The following is an 18,416-nucleotide window of genomic DNA, read 5'->3' as shown; positions in this document are numbered from 1 at the left end:
TTTCATTTTACAGACATTGTGTATATTAGTAAAAGACAAAAAGATGGGATGTAAAAAAAAATTACAATACCAAGGTATACAGAAGGTAATCGATGGACAAAATAATGTCGGGAACATGTACCAAAATAAAAAAAAAACGAAAAACAACACAGTTGTTATAACACTTAAAGCTTATAAAAAGATACAAATGGAACAACTAGATGTTATAACACAAAGAGCTAATAAAAAAGACACATATCGCACAAAAGTTGTTTTACCACAAAAAGCTAATAAAAAGACACTTATTGTATAACAGTTGATATAACACAAAGGCCTTGTCGCCTAACAGCTGTTATGAAAAAGAGATAATGAAAAAGACACATACTACACAACAGTTTCATATAACAAAAAGGAGCTGATAAAAACAGAAACATATCGCACAACAGCTATAACACAAAGAGCATATAAAAACACACATATCTCATTATAGATGTTATAACACAAAGAACTAATAAAAAGACAATTAAAATCGCACAACAGATGTTATACCACAAAGACACGTATCGCACAACGTATCATTTTTGGATGTAGTATAAGCAAAGAACCCTTCTTTGGAAATGAGGGTATAGTAATTGTTAATTTGAATATTGGCACCAGAAATCAAGACCTTTATGCAGTGGGAGGTTTTCCAAAGACAACTACAAAATGTGAATGTTAATTAACCCACATTTAACGTCAAATCAACAAGGGTTATTTGGAATACCATGTGTTCCTCTAATTAAATTATATAATGGAGCATTGGGTTATTATTTTTACTCCTGCGGCGACGACTATTCAAATTATGTCTGTTTAAACGCATGTTTGTGGTTACGGATATGGAAAAACACTCGATTTCCGACATTTTGCAATATTTTTTGTCATGGTTTATTAATTCTTAGTACTTTAATCTTACAAGTGATCAATATGGTACTAAACACACTAAATATCATGTTGGCAGTTTTTGAAGGGGTAAGATTTCACTGTCTACCGTCAAAGGGCATTACCATAATTGTGAACATGACAGGGTGTCAATTTTTTTTTTAAATTTTAGGTAAAAACATTTTCAGCAGGAATCATTTGTATATAATAACATATTAACAACTAAATTGACTATGTAAAGTTAATCTAGATGCATCGATTGGAATTTATATGTTCTCCTGACAATGAAACTGTATTTTCACCTATGTGTCTACCATAGGGTAGGTAGATCCATCAAAAATTGTCTGGAATGAGGTAAGGATTTTGAACTTCCAGCAAGACTCCGTCAAGCCGGCTCCCCCCCCCCCTTTCCCCACCCGCTGAGGGCTATGATATAAAATTGTGAATACTCCAAATTGTAAGGAATTTTAATGGTTTTAACCATAGCCCTCGAAATCTTTCAGTTAATTCTAGATCTAATACCACGTCGAGACCTAATTAAAGGTTTAAAGGTTTATTGTTTACTACTACTTTTCCTCCTCAAATGTAGTTGGGAGAATTTGAAGTAATAAATCACTAATTTTTTTCATCCAATTAAAATTGATATTACATGGTGGTGCCGCCAAAGGGGTCTCGCGTGAGTTTGGAGAAATCGCGGGAATTGAAATCATTGATTTTCTAGACAAAGATCTTTGTCATAAAAACAAACTGAATCACTCTTTTTGTTAAATTTTTGTGACAGTAGTATGGCACCAAAGAAACGAGCCGCCGGAGAAACAAATGGTGCCGGTAAAAGGAAGAAAAGAAAAGATAGTGACGAATTCGACGATTTTGACGATGAAGACGGTGGTGCATCATTCGGAGGCGCCGGGACCGACGGTGACGCGACGGATTATTCCGAAGTTGTGAGTGGATGATGGTTAAACCGTTGTTGTTATCATAATGTTCTGATGCAGTGCATGTGAATTTCAATCAGAAAGTTTTTCATTTGAAAGAAATCATTGTTTAAAAAGCCCTCCGGCTGCTCTGAATAACCCGGACTTGGAATCTGACCAAATACCAACAATAATGTTTACAGATACTAATAAAACTTTATATTTTTATTCTCATATCATTCCAGTAACCGTTTACAAGCTAAATCCGTCTTATGCAAAGTAGATTTATAAAATAAAACCAAGGCAAGTGAAGTCTGTCTTATTCAAAGTGCAGTTATTATTTCCCTTAGTCAACTTGAAAACTGTCACAGCATAGATCTTTATTTAGACTATTAACATTTTAATTTCAGTTATGACAGCAAGCTATACTCTTTCTGTAGGTATTTTTTTTAATTCTTTCTTCTAGAAACTAGAAGGCTCAATGCTAAATGGAGAGTTACTTTTTTGTGGTGGCACAAATTGGGACATGATAGGCAGAAACAAGGCTCCAAAGAATGGTAAACACTTATGTGAAAATGTAAAATGAACTTCACATATGTAATACCCTTATAATTAGATTTACTTTCCAAATCCATATGCAGGTCTCCAAGTTCCTTGTTTGTATCTGGTATTGCAAATATGATTCTTTAAGTTTTAAGTAAACTTGAGTAATTTTTAATGTCAACATAGCATATACATTTGTGTATAGTTTAACAACACAATGTGAGCACATTGAGCTCTTAATAAAACTGTCAGGTATTTGAAAGAAAACAATATGCATAGCATAGATACAAAAATACATAAAAAAATACTTTAATGTATAAAGCAGGGCGGAAGTATGAAAGAATTGGCATTTCTTTCCACATTTAACAGAAATGATTCGGTTTTTCTCATATGTTTTCTTGTATTGTTTGCCAAGTAGTATTGTTCCTGTGTCAATAAATCAATAATCTATGATTTTTTTCTTAGAACCAACACTGTTGTCTGAATATAGCTGAAATATTGCTGCTCAGACGTTAAACCCCAACAAACAAACAAACATAGAACCAACACTGAAACTTCTACAGTAAGGATTGATTCTGAAAAAGAACTTACTCGAAACAAGGGTTATTGCGAATGGCAGTATCAATTAAAATTCTTCCATCTCTATAAATAGTTGCACATATAATTGATTTTTAAACAACTGTTTTTTGGTAGCTAAAGGTGGTGGTCCAAACCTATGGGGCCCACACAGATTGGCGAAGCTAGTTGGAGTTAAAGTACGAACGGTAGCCTCATCTTGTGGTGCCTGTCATAGTATTGTTATAACAGCAGATGGCAAAGTTTATACATGGGGTGAGTTTTAAAAAAATAACCTTCACATAGTTTACAGCGCCCCATGCAGATCCGGGTGTCAAAAGAATTGACCTGCACTAAGCTTGTCGTGAAAGGCGACTAAATAGTGCTCAAAACCCTAGCCGGGGGCTAGGGCGCTCTGCCCACAGAGCAACTGGGATGTATGCCCCAGGTGGTGGAATGGGGTACCCCTGGCGTGTAACATGCTGGGGTTGTCAGGCTATAATGCGGAAAACCTAAGTGATGCAACGTGTTGGGAAAGATGCCACGTTCCTCGCACGTTAAAGAACCCTACTGTGGTATTCTCCCGGAGTAGGAACCATAGGGCTCCGCCACAGGAGGCTAAATTGCCTGATCCTACCCACCTCTCTCTATTTCCAGTGGCAATAAAAATTGATCGACCCCATTGTCCTTGTGTCCATTCCCTTTTTCATTTCATCATTTCATGTTCATTTTGTCATCAATTTCATGTTCATCGTCTGAATATAGCTGAAATATTGCTGCGCTTATGTTAAACCCCAACAAAACAAACAAACATAGTTTACCACAGTTTCCATTCATGGGTTATAGGTGTAAACTGTTGCAAACTATGATTTTTAATCACCTTATTTTGTGTGGTATTATTTGAAAAGTGGAATGTAGACCAATCCCTGTTAATAATATCATAGTACCAATCCAGGTTATAAAATAACCTGGTTTGCTGTAAGACAACAAATTAATCACAAAGTTTGTTACAAATTAGATTAAATTATTCTCAAACATTGCATTTTGAATTTCAAAACTATACGTAAAATCATAGAAATCAAAGATACTGTATGAAGTTGAGCTTAGCTCTGAATTTATGCCCAAGTTAATATATGTTTTTAGGGTTTACAATGTACTTACCTACTTTCTCTAACTGTAATGATTTCAATGTGTCAGTAGAAACAAGGTAAAAAATGTCTTTTCAGTGAAACAAATTTACCAACAATGGTTTTTTAATTTTGGAAATAAGAAACCCAAATACATAATTTTTGCCTTAACTGATTGAAAATTGGAGGAAATTTTGGCATTGATGCTTTTTTTATACTTGTTTTTCAGACATTCCATGCCTTGTACTATAACCAAACCTATTAACCATTTCACATTAGTGGGGAGAGTCCAACAAAATTAATAAATTTAGAATCTTTTGAATAAAAATGTAAGATTTGTGGGAAGCTTTTGGTTAATTTTTACTGTTATATGTGAAAAATACTGGAAAAAAAAACTCTTAAATATGATTTTGCATAAAAATCTCCCACCAGAGACTGTGTCATTGGGGGTGATTCTCCCATACCAACTCTTCAAAAGGTTAAGGATTATGTACTGTCTAAACTGATGAAAAATTTTATTCACAGAAATAGTTCTGTTTACATTTTACTGTTTTCATTTGTTTCCGAATTTTCATTTCTGACTTGAAGCTTTGTCTTATCATGTGCATTAGGGCAATTATTTATTTTTCATGAATGGTAAATTAGTTGTTTCAGATATGTTTTAAAAATGTCATGAAATCTTTTTCTCAGCATAAATGATATTTTGCAGGAAGGAATGAAGCTGGACAATTAGGTCATGGACACACAGACAGAGTTGATGTCCCCACAGTTGTCTCAGCATTGGAGGGTTTGAATATCGTACAGGCTGCTTGTGGAAAGCAACACTCACTGTTTGTTACAGGTTCAAAATCTACATTACACAGTGTCTTAGTTTATACATTCACATTAATTTCAGGGTTTTTCCACTTTATGGTGCCTTATGCTATGAAAGTACTTACATTCTTTAGTATCCAGTGATATTGTTCGCTTTAAGTTACCTCAGAAACAAGGCTGTTTTCTGTAATGAAAGTTTCCTAATATGTAAAAAAAAGCTCAAAAATAGACCCAAATAAGATCATTTATTTCCCTATTGGTAGTTGATGTTTCTGTTTCAAATAACACTGATTGATTGTTTTTTACTTGATATCCTGTATCAAACTATTCATTTTGACTACAAGTTTCAAGGTTTTTGTAGTTATTCTAAATCTTATTGAAAGACATTTTGTGCAATAAAAAAAAGATGAGATGGTTTTGAAGAAGGCCAGCAGTATCACTGGACTAAATTTTCATGGTTTGTCAAATTATCATATTCCTAATTTCATAGATTTCATTTAAGAAATAAATGTGGTAAACTCCATTTTATCATTGTTTTACTAGAGCTGGCCATTTATGTCGCATTATTTTACCCCAGTCAATAATATCAACATCATTACCAGTGCTTGATTAGACAATGATAAAATAGTATTTCAATAATACATTTTGAATTTAAAAGTATTAATTTCTTCAAACCTTTAAAAGACACAGTCTTAGTGTTTCTCAAAAAGGTGACTGTTTTGGGGGCAAAATATTGTTGTGACGTCAGTATTTGCTTGTACAAAGTTTAAACCTTTTAGAAATCAGTCTGTAGAACATTTACTAATTAAGTAGTACTCCGGCTAAGAATCATGCAAAATGTGATTCATGGTAGGAAAGCCTACATATTTTTATTTTTGATACTTTGTTTAAAATTTCGTAGTAAACAAAAAGTAACATGCGGTTTTATATACAACCCGTGTTCATAGGAGATAAAAATTATATAGAATGCACTGTAGATTTCAAAATGAAGGGAGATAACTCTGTAAATGACGCTCAAAGACAATAGAATATATTAGATTTTCAATGTTGATTATCTCCTAAGAGCAGGCAGTTTCGAATAAATATTAAAACATTTCATAATACAGACCCATAAATCAACTTAATATCAGAAATAAAACTATGTAGCCTTTTTTGAGGTATATCACATTTTACAGATTTTGCATGATTCTTACAAAGACAACTACTTAAATATTAATCAAATGTGTCCTTAAAAAATTACAGGGTACTAGATTATACATTTGAACAATTCCTCAAAAGAGCCAGGGATAATATAACAACTTCTTTTTAACTTTGTATGAAGTGAACATTTTCTGAACTAAGTATAATATTAAAGTGAGGTGCATGCATGCATCTTTAAAAAGTTATAACATTAGTTACATATACCATTGAGACCACAGGACAAAGGGAGATAACTCTGTAAATGACGCTCAAATACAATAGAATCTACTAGATTCACTGATTTTGTATGGGTGGGTCTATATTGAATCGTATCCATGTGTATTATCCATTTCAAACAACAACAAAAGTCTTATTGCATTCATTATATTTTCAGAGAGAGGTGTTGTATACAGTTGTGGAGAGAACAAGTACGGACAGTTAGGACTCGGACATCAGAGTTCTACAGTTTATTCTCCTACAAAGGTTCATATTGTTACTCTAGTGTTTCCTACTGACTATTCTAGGTTTGCATGGGTGAGCACCCAGTCAATTACTCTAGTGTTGCCCACTGACTATTTTGGGGGTGCATGGGCAAGTACTGGGTCAATTACTCTAGTGTTGCCCTCTGACTGTTTTAGGGGTGCATGGTAGGGCACCTGGTCAATTTTCCTCAAACATATATTAACACTTGTCTTGTGTGCTTTTAAATTTGTCTTTAAAGTACTGGAGTACCATTTTGACCTGTGGGGATTCTTACTAGTTCCTTTCCTAACTTGGATTATTTTCTGTTATTTATTGAATTTTCGCTTTTTCTAATATTTTTACCTGTTTTTTTTTTTTTTTTTTGAGATAAAGTCTCTCCTGTGCTAAAAAGATTGTATAAAAATTAAACTGTACCTATTCACATGCCATAGAGATTTTTGTGGGCATTATGAATTGGCACTCTACATCACAGATTTTGTTCTCTTCTTCATGTCTTGTTTAGCTTCTAAAACACAATAATTATCAGTCATACACTTAAAATGCTTTGGGAAATTTTATTTTTATTTGTATGATACTTGTGTTGCTAGTACTAGAAAGAATCTTTGTTTTGCTTGCATTATTGTTTTTTAAATTTCCAATTTTTGTTTTGTTTCAAAATTATGGGAGTTAAAAATTAGAGATACAACTAATCGGACCCAACAGACCTAGTAGACAGAGCTCTTTCAGGTCTGACAAAAACCATTGTTGTGCAGGACCTAATGGACAACAATATATTGACTGCATTAGTCCTTCAAAACTTAATTTTCTGTCAATCCTCATTGTATTTTGTTAAGAAAAAATTTTAATCAACCTATTGTTCCTTTAAGGTCAGAAAATATGTTATGACCAATCAAATTAATAAAATTGTTAAGCATTTCACTGTTGAACTTGGAGTGTGGGACAATGCTCACAATATTACAGGGTGTCGGAAGTCTGGTTAACATTTGGTTTAAAATGTAGATCTGGCAGAATTTGCTTTTCTGTGGGCCCAAATGTCAGATCAAAAAATAAAATTGTTTGAATCTCTGAAACATGATAAAGGGAAATAGGCTAGTCATATGTTCTTTGTGGTAGGGTTAACGAAGAATTTGCATTAGCCTCACTATATGTATTAAAAGAAAATCTTGAGTACTTTTGAGTGGGTGTTGTTAATGTTTGAATAGCATGCAATTCAAGCTCAACTAGCATAAAGCTACTTTTAAGTACATGACTATCTTCTACCACTTACTCAGTTGTAGGTTTGAGGTGCAATTCATTTATTTTTAGGATTTTCCATCTTTAAATTGTTTTCTGTTCCAGATATCATTCAATGGGCCACCGGTAAAGAAAGTCTCAGCTGGGACAGATTTCAGTATGATGATTGATATACGAGGAAATCTATTCTCATTTGGATGTCCTGAATATGGACAGTTAGGTAATGTTGTGCAGTATTCAGGATTAAAAGTTTGATAAAGGTCTATTTTAATGATATTCAATATTTCAAATAAAACAATATGCAGATCATTTGCCTGTTTTTTTTGGTTTTTTTTCCTTCAAAATCAGAAAAAAAATCCATTAAACTTTTATCAATAAATTATTTAAGGAATAATCTACCTTATATCAGCTAGGAGTGAATCTGTGTTTATTATTTGAATTACTTTTTAGTACAGAAAGCTTCATATTTCTTTGTTATTAAATTCAGTTTAAAATGCCAATTTTACATGTTTTTAATAATTTAAAATTAGATTATAAAGAAAATATTACAAATTACAACCCTCCATCTGTTCATCCACCTACTATTCCAGATGATAACTTGAGAATGGATCCATCAATTTATGAAAGTTTGCAAATGTATTAAGTACTATAAAATACAGATTAAGATAAATTTCTGCAAAATTCTGAATGTATGTTTTTGAGTGAGGCTATTTTGAACAACTTTTTCATCCCCCTTTTTTCACCATATGGCCACTATTAAAAGAATCTTTGTTTTCTTTTTGTCCGGGTCATGATTTTGAGACAGACGAGGCAGGCAGGTGTTTAGACTGATTAGATTTATTCCTCTCAGCGTGAGGTATCTTACATCTCCAGTTGCCATGTTTTCGCATTTAATCAACCTCCATATTTATTGCTGGAACACAAGGAAAAAAATCACCTGAGATGAAGCGTTTTAGTGACAGCCGGAATTGACTTCCGATTAATTCCTGTATCAGGACCAGTGATGGACACATTTTCCGGAATTTACGAAAGCAAAAAAAAAGACGGATTTTTGTGGAAAATAATTTTTTGAGAGGAAACAAACTTAATTTTAATTTGGGCCTAACATTGCCTGGTATCACTTAATGTTTCATTAATGACGTGCTATCATTGATATTTTTAGGACATAATACAGATGGCAAGTACTTTGTAACCAGTAACAAATTATCATTCAAGTGTGAAGTAGTTCCTAGGAAAGTTAATGTCTTCATTGAGAAAGATAGGAATGGAATTACTCCCATAACTGATGTAGAACTCAGAGATATTGCTTGTGGAAATAACCATTCAGTATGTAGTCTTTCAGATTACTGTATGGCATTGTCTATATTATGCTATTCAGTATGTAGGAATATAAATTACTTCCTATCTGTGAAAAATCAGTAATTTCAATTGAATAAAACCTTTTCATGTGGTAATAATTAATCTACAGTAAAAGGTTTTACCAGTCAGTACCATGATGTGATCATGCTCTCTGGCTGCTCTGTCATTATCGCTGTCTTAGTCAATACCACTGTCCTGTGGGCAGCCTAAATATCACTATATTGATCAGTTTATCAACAACTATTATATGAGTATTTCATGGCCTCTTCGATATTCTCTTTTAATTTGAGGTTTTTGTAATCATAATGAGAGCTGTTAGGTGCTACATGTATGTTTCGACCATTATCTGATAATGCATTTCTAGAAATTAGACTCAATATTATCACCATGCTATTAAAATAGGGGGACAGGTTGAAGTTTAGAGTTAAATGCTTTCTTTTTTATCTGCAAAACCAGTGGTGATATGAATGTAATAGGTATTAAGCAAATCCTAGATTTACACTTCCACTCATGAACTTTACAAGTTTCACTTGTGTCAGATTTTGTATTTTGCATATACTTTTGCTCTTTGAAGCCTCATTTTATACTGAGAATTTAACCATGCTCAAAACTGATCTGTTTTGTAATTGTATAGGTAGCTTTAGATTCCAAGAAACGAGTATTTACCTGGGGCTTTGGTGGGTATGGACGGTTAGGGCACAGTGAGCCAAAGGATGAAATGGTGCCAAGGATGTTGGGGTACTTCAGTGGACCAAATAGAGGGGCAACACAAGTATATGCTGGTTCAACCATTTCAATGGCTGTCAGTGAACATGGTAATATCAAATTTTTGAAACACTGCTTCTGAGTGAGTGGTTGGTATATTGAAATCAGCTTGTCTGTCTGTCCATATGAATTTCGTTGCAATTTAATATTCGAATGATCCAAAAGACGGATTGATTTCAAATTTTGTATGTGGTTTAATGTTGATTGGACATACTTGGTACTAGATTTTTATTGCTGTCCAGTATCAACTTCCTATTTCATGGGGCTGGTACGAATAGGGGTTTTCATAGCACACCAGATATGCAACTTCTTGTTAGTTTTGCACTTTAAAATGCCTTACTTATGGTAACAAATCAAAAAGCAATTATGTAAAAAGTTGTTTTACCAAAAGATTCTTTTTTAGCAGTATGATGTAAAACATATGTAAAAGTATGTTCCTGTTTGCATTTCTGCAAATCATACTGCTAAAACAGAATCTCCTTAAATAATTGCTTTTTAGGCCCTGAACCAACAACATTGAAAAATAGTTTTTGACTGAGATCCTCTTCCTGCAACTTGTCTGTTCACTCTCCAAATACAATAAAATCTATTGAAACCAAACTATGAATAATATAAAAAAAAAAGACATGGACATGGTGAAAGTCTCTTTATATCAATTTAGATGTATTATGAACCTTGCTAAACCGAACAAGTTCTAAATTTCAAGAGAGGTTGGTTAAGACAGGTTTCATCATAATTGAAAGCTCTACAGTCCTTGAATCAATCCATGCAACGATTTGATGGATTGATGACTGTTGACCGATCTGATCACAGTTTTGTTATGTAAAATGACATAAGATCTGTTTTAAATAAAAGAAATGTAAAATAAAAGTATAAATTGATGTTTAAATCTATTACATTATATAAATATATTTAAAATTGACCAAGAAAACAACAAAAACCGTTAAATACATTGACTGTCTGGTCACGTGATGCGATCACCAGTTAAATGGATCGGTTTGACAGATAACAATTTTTGTTGTACGGATCGGTTCAGGTACTGTATCCTCTATAAATTCCATAGTTTCTAATGATTTTCTATGCAAATGTCTATTGTATCTTTTGCTGCTTGAAAATAATGTAATTCACATAATAAGCAGCAAAGATTGTAAAGGGAAATAATTCAATTTTTAATCTTTAAAAATATTTCGAAGTTTTCATTAAATGTTGTGGTATTTGAAAAAAATTCAGAATTTGCCAAATATAATAACTTTGTCTTTTATAAAGAATTGTATAGAATCAACAATTTTCTAGAACTTTTTAATGACTGCATAAAATATAAAACTGCTATTTTAGGAGCCCTTTTTCTATGGGGCCAACAGAAAACCACAGGGGAAGCTGCAATGTACCCCAAAAATGTACCAGATCTCAGTGGGTGGCGGATTAGAAGTGCTGGATGCTGGTAAGATTAAAATACAGTTTAATCACTTGTACGGTACAGTTAGTTTTTCTCCTTCTTTGTCTGACAGAAAGATTATGTTTTGCATCTGACATTAATTATACCAGGACTCATAAGTTAGAATAGTATACTCTTCTCCAGCAATTTTGTTCCTTATGTTATAAGCAGCCCCAACCCTTAATTTTTGGGAAATTTTTGCAACACATTGGAGAAAATTTTTTACGGGGGACAGAAACTCGTCATATGCCAATCCAGAACTGAAGACCGAAACCAAACTGACAAATATGTACTCCCAATATTCATTTGCATTAGGTTACGACTTACTGAAAAAAAAAAAATTTCCAAGAATATATAGAAGGTAGCAAAATCACTGTTCTCTGTTTCTGCTCTATTCACACCCTATAATGATGTTTTGACTCAAGCTTGGAAGCTTCTTGTAGTTGTGACATATTGTAGGATTTGATACTTGGCTTCAGTAAAAGCTACTTCCTATCTGATGTTTAGACTAGGTGTATATTGTTTAATTTAGTTCGTATGCAGGAACAGCATTACAGGGATACCAAAAGGGCACTGTCTCTCGGATGTTTTGTCCCCACTGTGATTATTGACTTCAAAATGAAGTTAAAAAAGCTACCATGCAAATAATAGCAATGAAAAAAAACACAATTATCACCTATAAATTTAGGTCAATCTATTGCATGGGATGACAGATCTAAGAGAGGGTTCCAGGGACAAAACCTCCGACCCCCCCCCTTTTTTAGCTCACCCTGTTGAAGGCCAAGTGAGCTTATGCCATCACTTGGCGTCTGTAGTCATTGTGGACAAATTTTTAAAAAATCTTCTCCTCTGAAACTACTGGACTGACAGGTTTTAAACTTGGCATGATTGTTCCTTAGGGTGTTCTGCACAAAATGACTGTTGGGATTTTTGATCCATGAAAAAACATGGCCGCTGTTACTAAAAATAGAACATAGGGGTCAGATTGCAGTTTTTTGCAAATAACTCAAAAACCGTTGCCTTTAGCAAATTTCTGGAACTGGCTAAAATTATTCAGCATCATGAGATGGACTTATGCTAAAATTTTCAAAATGATTGGTCAACTGATGTAGGAGTTACGGCTCCTGAAACAGTTTTTTTTTGTATTTTCGCATGTGCAACTTTGAAAATCTTCTTCTCAAAATCTATTGCACAGAATTCAATGAAAGTTGGTATGTATGTTCCTTAGGGTATCCCACACAAATTGACCGTTGGGATTGTTGATTCATGAAAAAACATGGCCTCCATTACTAGCAATAGAACATAGGGGTCAGATGGCAATTTTTGCAAATAACTCAAAAACCGTTGCCTTTAACAAATTTCTGGCTGGGTAAAATTGTTAAGCATCATGAGAAGAACCTATGCCGATATTTTCAAAACCATTCATTGACATAATGTAGGACCCCTGAAACAGTTTTTTTGTTGTTTTTTTTTTTTTCACATGTACAACTTTGAAAATCTTCTTCTCTGAAACCATTTAAGATCATTGAATGAAAATAAGCATAATGGTTCTTTAGTGTATTGTGCTCAAAATGACTATTGTGATTTTAATATGTGAATAGATATGGCTGCGTATACTGAAAATGGAACTTAGGGGTAATAATACAGGTTTTTGAAAAAAATTCAAAACCTCTGTTGCCTTTAGCAAAATTCTGGTTCAGGTCATGAAAAGCATTTCGTGCATTTGACAATTTAGTTGATTTTAACTTAGCCTGTCTCATTCCTCAAGTTCTTCAAATAAACAAATGGTTAACTAGGTGAACGATTCAGGCTCTCTTGAGCCACTAGTTGTTGGAAAAAAATTGTTTGCATTAAGCAAATAATAACTTGGAACCAGCAGGGGCCAATCGTCATTTCAAAATCTGTGGATCTGCTTGGAACCAGGAGGGGCCAATTGTCCTTTCAAAATCTGTGGATCTGCCTGGAACCAGGAGGGGCCAATTGTCCTTTCAAAATCTGTGGATCTGCCTGGAACCAGGAGGGGCCAATCGCCCTTTCAAAATTTGTGGATCTGCCTATGGTAAGTGTATGAATTTTTAATGGTGTACTAGTTTTAAGATTGTTGAATATATATTTCTTTTTACTTCTAGTAACAGAGCTATAGTAATTGCTGCTGATGACAGCCTTGTCTCATGGGGACCCTGTCCTACTTATGGAGAACTGGTAGGCATCAATCTGATTTTACATTTTATTAACGGATGTCAGTCTTTTTCATTCATTTTTCTTTTCTTTCGAAAATTTTGTGTTAGTCTCATTTTTTACAGCTTTTACTTGGCAAAATTTGTGCATTGTCATGTAAAGAACTATATTATGTTTATATGGGTTCTTGGCAGACTAGGGGAATTGGTTTTTATTAAATTAAATCTTGCTTTATTGAAAAATGAACAATTTGAATGTTTGTGAAATTAATCAAATACATTTTGAGTGGATAATGTTATAATAAATTGATGAAATGTACATGTACTGGTATATGTGTATGTTGTATTATGAAAAATGATTACCATTCAACAGCTGTACTTTCCTATGCAGTCTATTTTCCTGAATTTTCAATGTTTGAGAAAACTTGAAAAAAAATTGCTGCATTTTGTTTCCTTTATGAAAGTACAGATGTATTTTAAATACATAATGATCTGAAATAAAAATATTTTGTACATGTTAAGTATGACTCTTAAGATATGAAAAAGCATATCTACAAAAAAAATTGTAAATTTGGAAATTTTTGCACTTTTTTTTTGTTGTTGCAACTTCAGTCATACAGTATAAGTTTTTGATTGTTCCATGAATTTTACTGCAATTTCTTTCAAGAAACAGTTTACAGTAGTAGGTTTACAGCAGCTGTGATTTATTACAAATGCAAAGTACTTATATTCCATGTTGTTAAAGAAAAGAATTAAATTTTATATATTACATTGCTGAAAAATTTCATATTTTGCAGGGCTATGGAGATGAGAAAATGAAAAGCTCATCATACGCTCAGGAAGTCAAACCTTTGATAGGCATTTATATACATTCAGTAGCTTGTGGTTATGGACACACTATAATGATCGCCAGGAATGATACTGAAGAAGAAAAGGCCAAAATAGACAAGTTAGATATCTTCACACCTTGAAGATATTTTGTAATGTTAGTGATCTGTTTTTTTTAGAGCAATGAGTTTTTTTCACAAATTTATCAATGAATTTGACAGGGTAGTAACATCTTACATCTTGCATCTTTCTCATCATTTCACTGTCAAGATCCCTTATGAACAAATCCTAAGCTTTTTTGTCATCTCCCAGAAAATATGATTTTTCTTTTTGCTCTGTAACAAATTCAGCAATAGCTGTTGTTTATTTCAACATCTCAATATTGTAAAGTTAATTCCCTGAGAGTGTGTAAAAATAAAACTATTCTGCTTAGTTGTGATGATAAACTCGGACAAAGGTGTTAAGATATGAGACAAAATTGTGATGCTACCTCTTAAATTTATTTTCATATGAAATAATTGACTTTCAAATTTATTTTGAATACAAATTGTATTGTTTCACAAACTAGATAATCTTTATTTCTTCCAACTAAAAATACGAATGAAATATAAACATTTATTACTTTTCATTCTTCTCTTAAAAGTACTTATCCAGTGTTAGAAACTTAATTTTTTGTCAACATAGACCCATTATAATTTTATGTAGACCGCACTGTACATTTCAAAGGAAATTAAGCCAATTTCTTCATAAACCTGCTTGATTTTACAAAGACTTGGTCCATAGGTCTACTGCTAATATTTTTCACTGCTTATCAAATTTACTTAGCTCCTGGACTTTTGTGCACCCTAAATGAAATAACGATCAGAAGAAAGTGACAGGTCCTCAATAAGAGGTGTTGTAAGATGTGATAGGTTCAGAAGCTAGGTATATATAATTTCGATAGTCCAGCATTAGAAATTGAGGGTACCAGACGTAGACCAGTGCTAAATTGAACGCCGGCAATTTAATTTCTCTAGGAACTTTTAGTGCAAATTTAGTTGAAAACCAAGATGCTTTGATAAAATCCACAAACAACCACAACAATAATACTGTCAGCCTTATTTATTGAACCTAAAACTGATGAAATTTCTGCCATTTTGTATGTATTCCTACACTGTTTTGCTGTATATAATTTTATTGATTGAACATCTGAATCATTTGCAATACCTTCACTACCTCCGGCATTTATTTGTGATTATTTCTTCACTATTAAACCTTGTCTAATCCTTCATCTGAGGCCAGATCATCCAGTCAGAGAAGACAGTTGAATCCATGTGGGGGTGGGTTCAGATGGTAGGTAAACACCTAGTTGTTTGATAGTTTAGTCAGTTTCCTGCATTTTTTGAACAAATACTAATTCATTATAGTTTGAAACTGTCCCTTCTTTTCCTTTTTCTAAAATTTTGGATCCTAGTGCTGGTCAATTGTATCTACCATCCTTATCAATGAAGATTCAGGCAAAACTTGTTAATTCTTTTATCTGTCTGTCTGACAAGGTTTAAACATTCAATTTGATTGTAAAACTGTGAATGACCACTAGGATGTCTGATCAAATCTGTCCTAAATGAAAGTTGTTACATGTGATAGAACCATAAGAATGTTAGAAAACTTTGTGTTTATACATTGTTTTTTGCTTCTAATGGAAAGTGCAGTTTATATGCAGGGCTATTGTAGCCATGTTTCACCCACTGTCAGATTATTAATGGGATTGGTACGTATGGCCAAAGGGTCAGCAGTCCTTTTCACAAAAAAATGGTAAGTGTAAAATTATTTAAAGTTATTGACCTCATAGGTCAGAATGTTTTATACCTATGACTAATTTTACAATTAGGATTTTTTGTAAAAAGGACAAATCTAATTATAATTAAACCTGTTCCATTCAGTCCCTGCCTGTAGGATCTAACAACACTCTATTCTACTTTATGTTCTGATGACCTTGCCGATCGGCCAATCAGAATTCATCTTTCATGATTTTGAGAGCATTATTCAAAGGGAAAAATCTGGTTCATGGTTCTGGAAGTCTCACGGTGTTTGATTAGACTGGTTTCATTGTAATTAAAAATTTTTGATTGGCTTTGTTTATTGAATCATTAGATCACATATGGTCCTGGGTTCAAATTCTCAATCCAAATGTCCCTCTCAGGAAAGTATATATAAGAAGGGAAAATTCATAACCATTCATTCGTTTGAACCCAAAATAACAATGGACGCTTAGTCTTTTTTGTGAAAGTAAGAACAAGAACTTGGATAATTTTTTGATCTATGTTCATTGAAACGAACCATTTTTCATTTCACTTATTACTGAGCAGTTGAACCCAATGTGCATTTTATCATATCAATATTGATTTTTTATACAAGTGTATGTTTTGTTATATATATATTTTTCAACTGTCAAAATTTTTAATGTATTGTGTTGAGTAAAGGTTCAGTCTTGTTTTATTTTCATATATATATATATATCAACCTTGTCAGATCACAAATCAACCTATTTTCTGCAAGCCCTAGTACTTAATCTTTTATATTATCTTCAATGTTAAAGTTTTCACATTCTACATATGTTAACCTTTGGAACAGTGCGTGTGGGAGATTCTCCCTCATCAACACTGTCTTATGTTGGAGATTCTCCCTCATTGACACTGTCTCGTGGGGGAGATTCTCCCTCATTGACACTGTCTCATGTGGGAAATTCTCCCTCATTGACACTGTCTCATGTGAGAAATTTTAATGCAAAAGAAAATATTGTAATTTTAACCAAAAACCTCCCACAAATCATACATTTTTATCAGAGAAACTCTTAAGTTTTCATTGATTTTGTGGAAGTCTCCCCTAAATGTGAGAGGGTTAACAGGTATGGATTTTGTTTGAAACTTTAATAATAAACTGTGATAGCAACTTAAATACCAATTAAAATCATTCTACAATTCTAACGAGTGATTTAGATACAAAATCTTCGTAACCAATTGCTCTTTATGCATAAGGGTTTCAGACTTTATTTTGGAGTATAGTCCAATTGTCGTGGGCGGCTACTAACTTAAAAAATTATCTGTATTTTGGTTGAGTACATGAAATTTAACAAGGGTATGTAACAACCAACTATCCTTCATTTTGAAAGCCCTGCTACAAAAGGTTGTATAAGTACATTTTGTATCAAAATGCATGAACTAAGTAGGGTTATAGTGATTTTTAACTAGATCATCGTATACATGTGTTATAAAAGAATTTCACCGGAATAGTACTTTAGGGCCATTGATTTGGGGCTATACTTTAGCTTTGAGACAGCAATGTTATCCTTTGGATAGTTATTGGGATTGTGCTCTCCAGTCTATGTTTTTATAGGGAAGATTACTGTGAGTGAAATATATTTTGAGCATTGTGCGTTAATTTTTTAACAGACCTGTAGAAACTGTACTGGTTGTGCCATTTAGCACTATACTTCAAGATTTATTTGGTGAACGCTGGAGAATATTGCAATTATAGTCATTTGTAGGTATAAAAAAATATAATGTGCATATCGAAAAATGGTATTTTGCCAATAGCTGTAGCTTATTTTTTTTATTCATGAACAAGCCTTGGGAACTATGTTTTTTTTTTTTGGGAGTGTCGTTTTTCAATCAGTTATAATCCAGGGACATTACTGGTACTGTAACCACAGTACCAATAACTGCATGCCATACCCAAAATTAATTCAGAAATTTAAATACAAAAATTAGTACACGGCATGCATTCTACCCCTTTTTCTTTAGCAAGCTGCTCAGCTTATATAAAGGGCAGTTCAATTAAAATCTGTTAAATCTGTTCATGTAAAAATAACCATGGTCTTTTTAAAAACCCTACCACTTACTTACATAGACCTCATGAAGACATTAAGCTTTACTTCCATTCTGCTGACCTTTAACTGTTCTTTTTTTTTTCATCATTGTACAGGATTAATGAGTAGTTTCCCATTGTGACTATATGCATTGTACAAACAATCATGAATCATTTTGTTATAGTGCAATACTGAATTAAATAAAAGATCTGAACTGGATCGTTGAGTGTTTAATAGTCTTTACAATACTGGTAATGGAAT

General features: G+C 33.1%; 1 protein-coding gene across 1 annotated transcript; it reads left to right on the top strand.

The window, feature by feature from the left end:
- The first annotated feature begins 1,576 nt into the window (after positions 1-1,576).
- LOC148601457 (protein RCC2-like) lies at positions 1,577-18,374 on the top strand. The gene is made up of 11 exons (XM_088556588.1): positions 1,577-1,841; positions 2,278-2,368; positions 3,048-3,185; positions 4,746-4,877; positions 6,423-6,511; positions 7,850-7,964; positions 8,907-9,070; positions 9,738-9,918; positions 11,204-11,309; positions 13,433-13,505; positions 14,278-18,374. The coding sequence occupies exons 1-11, from the start codon at positions 1,683-1,685 to the stop codon at positions 14,449-14,451; spliced, it is 1,422 nt and encodes a 473-aa protein (XP_088412714.1). The 5' UTR covers positions 1,577-1,682; the 3' UTR covers positions 14,452-18,374.
- Positions 18,375-18,416: the final 42 nt, after the last annotated feature.

The sequence above is a fragment of the Perna viridis genome, chromosome 12 (assembly GCF_037379345.1).
Source record: "Perna viridis isolate PV_CMFRI_1.1 ecotype Kerala chromosome 12, ASM3737934v1, whole genome shotgun sequence".
Lineage (NCBI taxonomy): Eukaryota > Metazoa > Mollusca > Bivalvia > Mytilida > Mytilidae > Perna > Perna viridis.
Note: the sequence above shows the minus strand (reverse complement) of the source record. Positions and strands in the feature narration are given on the sequence as shown.

Excerpts from the sequence above, each read along its gene's own strand:
- LOC148601457 (XM_088556588.1), top strand. The coding sequence starts at position 1,683 with ATGGCACCAAAGAAACGAGCCGCCGGAGAAACAAATGGTGCCGGTAAA. Across the intron at positions 9,071-9,737 it reads CTTGTGGAAATAACCATTCA|GTAGCTTTAGATTCCAAGAA; the intron begins GTATGTAGTCTT and ends GTAATTGTATAG. Across the intron at positions 11,310-13,432 it reads ATTAGAAGTGCTGGATGCTG|TAACAGAGCTATAGTAATTG; the intron begins GTAAGATTAAAA and ends TTTTACTTCTAG.